The 10825-nt window shown below is 34.5% G+C and overlaps 1 protein-coding gene across 1 annotated transcript; it reads right to left on the reverse strand.

Annotated features, from left to right (window-relative positions):
• Positions 1 to 3: 3 nt before the first annotated feature.
• Positions 4 to 9933, reverse strand: arfgap3 (ADP-ribosylation factor GTPase activating protein 3). Its single transcript, XM_044107748.1, has 16 exons — positions 9729 to 9933; positions 9036 to 9154; positions 8296 to 8368; positions 8070 to 8201; positions 7873 to 7953; positions 7393 to 7486; positions 7245 to 7304; positions 7082 to 7128; positions 5958 to 6112; positions 5744 to 5875; positions 5535 to 5660; positions 4586 to 4741; positions 3329 to 3455; positions 3092 to 3179; positions 2394 to 2518; positions 4 to 2001 (listed from the first exon to the last, which is right to left on the reverse strand). Exons 1-16 carry the CDS (start codon positions 9795 to 9797, stop codon positions 1984 to 1986), a joined length of 1602 nt encoding a protein of 533 aa, XP_043963683.1. The 5' UTR covers positions 9798 to 9933; the 3' UTR covers positions 4 to 1983.
• Between the last annotated feature and the right edge of the window lie 892 nt (positions 9934 to 10825).

The following is a 10825-nucleotide window of genomic DNA, read 5'->3' on the forward strand; positions in this document are numbered from 1 at the left end:
AAATGATCATCAGTAGCTTTATTTTATGTATAAATGATAACCAAAACCTCTTTACAACACTGTACTATACAGCTATTACTGGAAACTATGATTTCATCTTATTTTCAGGATTTGTCTTGTACGAATTACAGAGTGAACATGCAAAATTAAAAAAAGAAAAACGTGTAACAAAGCAAAATGTCATACAAAAAGAGACAAAGCAAACATAAATGCATTTTTAACTCGGAGACCAAAAACAACCAGGCCAAAGCTGCCATGTGCAAATTTTCAAACTAATTTTGAAAGTAAACGGAAAGCAAGAATCACACCGAAACATTACAATCAGGTCGCATAAAGAACCTTGATATTTGGCCCAAGGCTTATGGTGATGGGAGCAAACAAACTGTGTTTCTGTTCCGTTAACGGTGTAAAATTCTTTGACTTTTGCCTCCAAAATAAACAAAAAGAAAACACACTAATGTTAGCATTCTATCCAAAATAGCTCTGACCAGTCAAGTAATGGATAATAGAAATTTAGGAGGTATTAGTGCATCATTTGGACGGTGACATTCGATCTTTGAGTACCAGACTTCCAAAAAAACACCAAAAAAATAGCAGATGGTTGTTTAGGAAATCCGGAGCTAAAGCCTGGCGCATTTTCCAAGCAAATCCTCGGCGTTGTTTAGTGAATAACTTCTGCTCTGACTGTGAAGATTCCTGGACGTTTCTTTTTTATTAGTAAACTACTGAGTTGAACCAGGACGAGTAATCAAACACATTCTGCATGCCAAATATATACAGATATTTCAAAATTAGTTAAGTGACTAAGAGGCGGCAATTTTCAGAATGGAACGGTTTATATTTATAAAAAGCAGACATGAAGATTCACAAACTAACAAAAGTGACAAGATTTCATACAGAAGAATTTTGTAAAATATACAAAATCCAACCGTACCAGCATTAAAGGCACATGTTTAATTCTAGTAAAGTTTAATATTACAATAATTAAACACTTTAAATAGTGCAATGAACGTATTTGAAGTAAACAGATTTTTTAAAAATGGTACTTAAGTAACAAAAAATATATATAGATTGTCTTGATGAATTGAGATGAGGAAACCAGTTTTACATTTATAATTTAGTCTTACAAAGTTTTTTGTGCCTTTTCATGCTGTTTGACTGAGCTAACCATCCGACTCCATGATAAATATGGTCATAAATACTATTTGCCATTTTTTTTTAAAGATGCATTTCAAACTGTTTTCAAGGCAGAATGATTATACCAAACAATCAATCATTTTTAAAAACTCCAAAATTGTTTGTTACTTAAAAACGTCACCCTGACAAAATAAACAACAAAAAAGAAGCAGTTTAACTGAAGCCCAAAATTAAAAATGACATTCATGTCCATGATGGATGTTAATAAACCTCCCACCATATTGTATGAAAGCTTAGTGAATCAAGTCTTCTTTTGGTAACTTCATTTGTATGAGCTCAACTCAGAGAATCAATAGTAGTTTACGTTTAGAAAACCATCTGGTCCCTCACGGTTTCTGCCGTCTTTTGGTCCGTTCTGTAAGGAAGCAAACCTAAGTGCACTTCGGGGACTAAAAGGACACTTTCAAGCTTTTGTGAACCAACAAGAGGAGTCTTTAACAGCATGATGACCTGGTGAAACCCAAATAGTGTGGATTTGATCAAATAAATAAAGAAAAAAAGAGAAACAGGCGTTAAGGAAAAACTCTTCATGACACCTCTAAGCTACTCCATCTGCTAATTACAGCTCTTCTAAATACACAAACCCAGAAACCTTAAAGCAAAGTAATGGATATTCAAGTCTCCAAGTTAAACAAAAATCATCTTTTTCCTTTTTTTTTTTCATACCTGCACATGTGGTTTAATACCAAAAATGTACAAAGCATAATTTTGGTGGTAAACGTGCAGACTTGCTACGGGCATCGATGTCTGAGCTCCTGGAAATGCAATTTATGTTCACACTGCCACTTAGGAGTTGTAGTGGTCCTAAAAAAAGAAAACAAAAAAAGAAACATCAATCAAACAAATTTTATTTGTATAGCACATTTCAGCAGCAAGGCATGTCAAAGTGCTTTACATCAAATCAAACACAAAAACACAATGCAACACAGAATCAAGAATCAAAACACAACATCAAGTCAGATTCCGTCAATAAATTTGCAATTGATTACGTTTCAAATGCAATCCTAAACAAGTGGGTTTTTAGTTGAGATTTAAAGGAAGTCAGTGTTTCAGCTGTTTTACAGTTTTCTGGAAGTTTGTTCCATATTTGTGGTGCATAGATGATAAATGCCGCTTCTCCTCATAAGATAACCAAGTTATTAACAAGATATAAAGGAGTCTGATTTTATTCCCAGAGTGTTGAGTGTTTGACTAACCTGGATTGTGTTGACTACGCCGCTAGCCATGACCGACAGTTTCCCTGCGACTGAGCGCATGCCGAGTTTGAGTTGCGACATGTCGGGAGCGTTGGGCAGCACGTTGCTCAGACGGTATGAACTTCCTGTAAACATGAAGTGAGGGTCAAACACAAGAGCAGAGGTCCAGACGTGTCAACAAAAAAAAAAAAAATCCCTGATGAGTAAAACACAAACTGATCTTGGGTAGAAAAGTGGGACTTTCAGGTGCTTCCATTCACTACTCTTATGGTTGCCACAATCACTGCAGGGCGAGCAGATATTAATTCCTCTGATGTCACAAGAGAAGAAACTACGTTTACCTGAAAGCTTTCAGAACATACCAGGCAGACTCGTCTCAAAAAGTAGAGCTTTTAAATCTCTCAGCAGGGTGATGGTTTGCTGGATGTCCAACCTACTGCTTTCAGACATTTCTCCTGACTTCCTTCTGCTACAGTTGACATTTCGACTGCCTCGTTTTTTATTCGCTTACTTTTTGACACATTTCTCAATTTTACATTTAGAAAGAGTAGAGCTACTATGAGGAAGTCCGGAAATTAGATACAAATGGAAAATGTGAAGAAAAAAAAAAAATCACAAAAAATATTCTGTAATTTATAAATTAATAACTTCTGTACTACATGTATAAAAACTGACCAAAGAAATAAGCTGTCTCTTACCAGTTTCTTTCTTTGGATCATCAAAAAGGTCTGCTGAACTTATTGAGGCACTCCCTGAAAACCTCTCCAGTCGCGTCCTGGTTTCGTACTAAAGAGAAAAAGAACATTTTACTTTTTAAAACACTTTGGTGAATCAATTTGTGTGTTTAATTGGCTTTTTCTCCAGTTTTCCTATAATTGTGGAAATAACTGTATTCATTTTATAGTAATAAAATGCAGATTTTGCTCATTTTGTACCTCAGAGTTGTCTTGTTTTCCAAAATACATGTCAGATGAGATCGCCTTGACATCATCTCCAAACTTTTTCTGAGCTTCTCCAGAATCCGAGTAGGATGGCAAGTCAGCTTTTCTCCTGGCAACGGGTCTGTTGATAAAACGTTAAACACAGGAATGCAACTATTTAACCATTAAAAAGAAAACCTCCCAAAAAATACTTTGAATACATTTTACAGTACTTTGTAAAATAGCTCTAATGTTTAATTTTCTGTTACACTTTGAGTTGACTTGAAATCCTCAGGTAGTAAAGAAATAAAGATCACAAGACAAGAAACATAATATTCCAGTCAAACTTTTAAAAACAAGCAAATTAAAAGATTTTGGATCAATTTTCCATTACATACCATCATTTCCTACTTAAACATTCTCATTGTGGGTCTAAAATACCCAGGTGTATTTTTCTCTTCAACATGAGAATAAGTTAAAAACTGTAATCAAAGTTACAAAGTTTGGACACCATGTAGTCTTAATTCAAAATATCAAGTATTTCTGGATGTTTTTCAACAATTGTTATTTTTACATTATTCTATCCAGGTCTGACACGTCCAATTGTTTCATTTCATGAATGAAATTAAAAAGATTAGACTAGTAACGTTGTAGTTATGAATCAGAGTAAAACAGATCACATGTGGATTGATCAGGGCTCAGTTCTCAAGCCACTATACTTTTCAACATCTTCTTAATCCCACTAGTGCAGATTATCACAACAATATCCTCTATAAAATATAAGTTGATTCTATGCAACTTTATATTTTATAAAATAAATTAGAAATGCAGAAAAGACAGAAGTAACCGTTTTGTTCCCAAAAAATGCAAAGTTATAAATCAGAAATGACCAAGATCAGAGAGAATGAAAAGGCGTTACGACGGATTAACAACCACATAAAGGTTATAATTAAATCAACTCAACAGCATTTCATAGAGTATTAGAAGAGTTAAGGCTTCCTGTGAAAACAGGACAAAAAAACTGGTACATGTTTTATGTTATTGTCCACTGTTTTACATATTTTTTTATTTTAAGTGATGCGTGAACACCAATTCTTGCATCCATGTTTCTTTTTTTCCTGTAAAGCACTTTGAATAATCCTTTGAGTGGTGCTGTACACATAAACTTACCTTAACATCAAAGAGTACAAGTTGGTGAAGGGCTAAAATAACCGGCAATACCAAAAGTAACTATAAATAATTCAAAATATATAAGTACCAAAACCATCCTACCTGTCGTCAAATGAAGACACGGCGGCGGACAAGAAGAAGTCCGGCTCTGGTTTCTTGCTCTCATTCATCCAGCCTCCTCCGCTGCCGCCATCATTTCCCCAATGCATAGCGAATCGATCAGAGGTGTCTGTTTGATCCTCAAACCGTGAAACATTCCTCAAAAAAAATAAATAAATAAAGAGATTTACAGTCATTGTAAAAAACAGAAAGATGCTTCAACACTAAATCGATTCTAACAGTTTTGTTTCCCACAAAAAAGTCTGGAACAAGACATCAAAAAAGCCAGTTAGTATTAAAACTAGTAGCAGACTTCTGCTTTTTAGTATGCAAATTTTAAATTCTGCATATTATTCCAACTGCACTGCTGCAGCATTCTTGTAAATCAGAAAACATCTTATTTAGTTTAACTACAGCCACAGTTAAACTATTGGAGAATATTTTGGCAGACGGAAATAACTGGAAAAGGAGAGGAATTTTATCCTAAACTAACTAAATAAATGAAGTTATTAAAACATTATTAATAAATACTCAATTAAATAAATAAATGTTCCAATGAAATAACATTCAATAGAAATATTTTATATTTCTTTTTATTTAGATTAAGATTTCTTTATTTCAAGATTTATTTTTACTTATCTCAACATTTACTTATTTCATAATTTAATTTAATTTTACATTGTAAAACTACTTTAAATATATCAGAGGCTTTTATTTATTTATTATTTATTTATTTAATTTGAAGCGCTTTTCAATTTTCTGGAAGCTAAATATGCTGTGAATATAATTAATCTTTCCAACTTACCAAGAAACGACTAAGGAAATACAATGTCATCTAGATAAGTTTATTTTAAAAAAACTTGCAACGAAGAAACAAAAAGCCTAACTTATGAAATATATAAAATAAAAACAAAAACTAACCTAAAGCTGTGTTCATACAGATTTATCTGACCTTGAGCTAAACGTCCCTTCGTACTCGTCCTCCTCAGTAAATCTGCGGCCCTTGGTGGTCTTGGCTCCGAGCGGACTCTCCTGCTGGATGATGTGCATATCTGACATAACGGAGTGAGAAACTCCGCTGCAGAGAGACGAACAGAACAGACTCCAAATGAGACGAGACACAGACAAATCAAACGGATATTTTAATCCTCATCATCCTACCTCCTCATACCCAAACCCATGCCCAGTCGCTCAGCTTGCTCCTTCTTCTTCCCCTCCAATCCCTTCAGCTTCTGCTCCCCGATTTTCCTCTGCTGCTCTAAATCTTTATAGGCCAGACGCATGGATGGAGCACTTGGGGGGGAAAAAGTAAGAAGAGATACTAAAAAGCACACAAGGTTATGCTTTAATGGTTATTTCAGGTGGTTTTTCTCACATGGAGTCCTCAGGTGTGATGTTCCTTTTGGTGCCTGTGGCGGAGCTTTCTTCTTTCTCTCTGAGTTTGTCGGCAGCCTGAGCCGCTTTTTCCAGCTCGGAGAAATTCTGGCTGCTGACCTTCTGGGCGCCCAGTCCGCCCTTCTTAGAGGCCAGCTGCAGACAGAGGCGTCAAGAATGTGTGTAAAATCCCAGTTAAATTTAACATTTATGAAGACAAGTCCATTTTCTGAAAAACGTAGCCCAACACAAGCACTTAATATCAGCCGATAGATAATTATTGATTAGTACTACTAAACTGGTGGCGTCCATTTTTTATTTTTAAGCAGTTATGAGGCACAGTGACGAAACCTTAAACTGCTGCTGTGGAACTTACTCAGCAGACTGTTGCTAGGTAACCAAAGAGTGAGAGTGGTTGCTAAGTAACCAAAGAGCCAGTGAGCTAGTTGATTCCATCAACCTAGCTTAGCTGACTGTTGGGAGAGTTTGGATGGCTAAAGCCTTTTTCTCTGACAACATCCCCCAGAATGCAAATTCAAATGAAAAAATTATTTTTTTAAATTGTCAAAAAAAAAAAAAATTTTTTTTAAAAAGAAAAAAACAGGGGGTATTTGAATTTGTACAACATTTTAGACATTTTGCCTTTTTTTTAGTAGTAAGTATTTTGGACAAACTTTGATCAACTCTAATTCAACAACTCAAATTTAGACCCCATCAAACTACAATTTTATTTTATTTTACAAAAACATTATCTATTTTCTTTCTGATTATTTTTTATTTTATTGTGCCAGTGACACATTATAGGTCTAATAAAGCTGTAAAAATATCTTTTCTGATAGGTTTCGCATTTATATGGAAGGTATGTATGAAGGTATTCATACATCTGGCAGATTCAGGATTACCAGTGGAAATAGACAAAAAGGGTACCGTTACATAGACTTCATAATTTTAACCTGAACATTTCTGATGGTGGCTTGAGTTATAGTTGATAAACTGTAACAACTTGTATGGTTTATTACTTAAAATAGTCAAAACCTTTCTAATAAGTTAATAGAATTCATTGCAAATACACAATTAGAGTGAATGAATAAGAGATTAGTTTCCAAAACATGGCTTTCTATTTACCGTTTTCTTGGCAGCAGCTGGTTTCTTTTTTAGAAGTGAGGAAGGCTCTGGAAACAACAACAAAAAACAAGTTTACTTTTTCTACAATTATTACAATTGAGTTACAAAATTTACTTAAATACATTAAAGGGAATCATTTCTATAGACAAAACTTCAAACAAACCTAGGTTTGCTTTTGGGGAAACACTTAGTACTTCAACACTTGGGCCTTCTTCTGTGTTTCCTGAAATCAAATTGCATGTTTGTTGGATGGGTGATAAATTTTTTTTAAATGACAAAGAGAGATCTTTTATTACTGTTACTACAGATACCATTTCGATCTTCATCTTTCTCCTCGATTGAAGGCTTTTCTAATGTGGGGCTGCTGAGACTCATTTTGGCCATGTTTAGATTTTCAGGTAAATCCTGGAAGGCAGACAGAAAGGCCAAAACCTTTTACTGGCGATTGTAAGCATACAGAGGAATAACTGATGCATCAGCATAAATTATATGGAGATTTCTCAGCAATTATCCCTTCGTAGTGGTTGCAGTTAAGTTAAATAAACATTTTCGTTCACAGGCAAAGCCAAAATGTACAATAAATGTATTATAAAAAAATACAGTAACTCTAAATCTACATCTGTAACATATTGTTAGCTAAATAAACTGTAAAAGTTGTTATAAAGTCAAGTTTTAGGGCACCATAAGGATCAAAAAGCATTCAAAGACAGAATAAAACTAACACTAAAATCATTGCACTGAAAAAAATATGATAATCATAAAACAATGGCATCTTTTCGATATTTCCTTACCTGTGTATGCAAGCTGAAGAAGTCCACCTGCTTGTCCTCTGGTGAGGTTGGAGAAAGAGGACCCTGACTGTCAAGCCACAGCTATAGTGAAAAAGACAAACGCAGCAATTAATATTAGCTTAGACACTTTTAACTAAAGTTTGATAAGTAAAGGAAGCAACAGAGATTGCCAGAGACTTGTTTTGGGTTCGCTTTACCTCAGTGCCATGACTCCTGGTAGCTTGTGTGGCTAAAGTTTTGATCTTCTCCTTGTACAGCTGGGCTGCACGGCTGTTGTATTTAGCATTAGCAGCACCAGCTTTGCACCCATGTTGATTGAAAAACGCAATCTGTCAAAGCAGAGTCAAAAACAATCAGAGAAGATTTAACATATTTCAAATGATGCTGGAACATGAAGGTTTCCTCTCTTCTATCGGCACTCACAGCACTGGCATTGCCTCCCACTTGCATACATCTAAGCTGGAACCATGACCAGTTAAAATCCAACTCAGTGGACCTGTGTGACAGAACAGAGAAAGTATTAAAAACAGATTTAAAACAGGCCCAAAGTACTGTACAAAACCTATTAAACAACAGAATAAGTTGATGAAAAGAGAAAAACAAAAAATAATAATACCAAAAAATAGAAATATCTCAGTACACTTGAAGAGGAAAGTAACATACAAGTAACTTTTCAGCAAGAAATATGAGCTTGTTTTAAGTTAATAATCTGTTAATATTGAAGAAAAAGTACTTATTCCATTTGCAGATTATTTCACTTATAAGAAAAATGTTTTTCCCATGTTATAAGTGAAATAATCTACCAATAGAACTAGAGCTTTTTCATCAATATTAAGGAATTATTAACTTAAAAAACAAGCTCAAAGTTATTGCTGAAAACTTACTTGTAAATTAGTTTTCTCTTATTTCAAGTATACTAATAAATATGCACAAGAAACTAAACCAGAAATACTTGGTAATAGATTGTGCTTTTGCAATATATGAATGAATTGAAATGAGTGTATCAGAGCTTGGTTCCATAAAAATTAAAACAACATAACAGCTTAGATCAAGGCATATTGAAACGGTCCAGTCAAAGTCGAGAACTTGAAAATTGCCCACATGAGCTCTTCATCCAATTTGCCAAGACTTTGAACAATTGTCGGAAGAGGAAAGAGTCTTGCCTAATAAAGGACAGGTGCACTCCCAGTGACCTGTGAGTCCCAGAGCAGTCTATGCAGAGAAACACCCCGTAGGTGATGCTGGCCCAGCTGGGGTTTTTAGCTGCACAGTCGAAGCAAACCTGAGGAACAAAGAGAAAGAATTGATCACAAAAACGAATAATAAAAAAAATAAAAAATAAATCCTGACTCTATGAGTCAGTGTCAAACAGCTGTGGGGGTCAGAAGTACATTTATATTCAAACAGCTGTGGACGACTGGGTCTGAATTACAATTTAAAGTAGCATACAGTAAAATTGTAAATGCTTTTATTTCCATTAACGGAGCCTGAAGAGACGTGTGTCAGTATTTAGTTTGGACTATACGCCCGAAAACAAAGCCTAAACAAACAAAACTGATGAGACGAGCGTCTATCCGTTTTGGCTAGCGTTACATCTGTTTGGAGTAATTAACTTTTAAAAAACGGTCATTTCGTCTAAATTGTAGCCAGAAGATAATTAGGATGTATTAACAACTTGTTTTCAACAGTGAGGATAATTTACCATGACAAAAAAAGCGGAGAAAAGCTGACTAATCTGGTTAAAAGGAGCCAGCACAGGCCTTTTTTAACAAAGTGCGACGTGTCATATATCTCATTAGCTTTAGCGGACTTCCTTGTTAAAGACACCCCAACGTTTGTCGTTCAAAAAAACTGACCTTATTCGTTGGAAGGGAGCGCAGACGCTTGAAAATGGCAGAAATATCCTGTCTGCTTGGCTCCGCCATGGTTTCAACTACCTTCTGGTTAAAGAAATGGCATCTAAAGAAGCTCCGTGTTTTTCCCCCAATAACAATCCAATGCGACACGTCAGTTGGAGAGCAGCAGGACCCAGCTCTGATTGGTTGAGCACAGCCCGTGGTTGTGTTGTTGTAGAAAAGGCTTCTGGGTAGAGTAGTTTTCCAGGAAAGCAACCGCTAGATACGTTTGCGCTTCTTTAATGTGACCTTTTATTGAAAAGCCTTTAGAAGCGCATTTCATTCACCAACAGGAAAAAAACTAGAATTTATAAAACATAAATGTGATATATTGTCCCATAGATTGACTCAAGATTAATCCTCAACGATGAGATTTTCATTTTAACTAGATACGATCACATTCAAAAAATGTTTACTTAAATAAATCAGTAGTATTTCCAGAATTTTGACTCAACTAGCTTATGAATAAAATGCTATCTTGATATGAAATATTTCTAGTCTACAATATGAATATGAAATAATCCCATTATAAGATATTGATAGTTTTGATTTAGCTATCTGTTAATTGAGTATGGTTGTAAGAATGTCATCATCTTGACTTAACTATCACATAATTGAGACAATTATAAATATGATCTACCTCAAAATAAAAAGCATTACTTAGCTACCTCAGATCTTAATATAAAGCCTTCATAATTCTCACTTAGCATCCACATAATTATAAGTTATAGAATTTCATGAGATAATTTCCACATTTCTAACAGTATCCTACAATTAATTAGAATTTTTTGTGGTAGCTTCACAAAAATGATAGGCATAAATTGGCTTCAATAAAAGTTAAACTAATCACAAAACTGACAACAAAATGCATGTTTAATATAAAACGGTACTAAGTAAAAAGAAAAAAGCAATACAGACCCATAAAATTAGTGCATTAAGTGTTGAAAATTATATGATCATAAAAGAACTAAAATTACTTTAAGTACAATGTAAATTGTTTAAAATGATACATTTAGTGATTTTCTTTTAGATGACATAAATTAAACCCAAACCTAGGA

The sequence above is a fragment of the Gambusia affinis genome, linkage group LG23, assembly GCF_019740435.1.
Source record: "Gambusia affinis linkage group LG23, SWU_Gaff_1.0, whole genome shotgun sequence".
Taxonomy (NCBI): Eukaryota; Metazoa; Chordata; class Actinopteri; order Cyprinodontiformes; family Poeciliidae; genus Gambusia; species Gambusia affinis.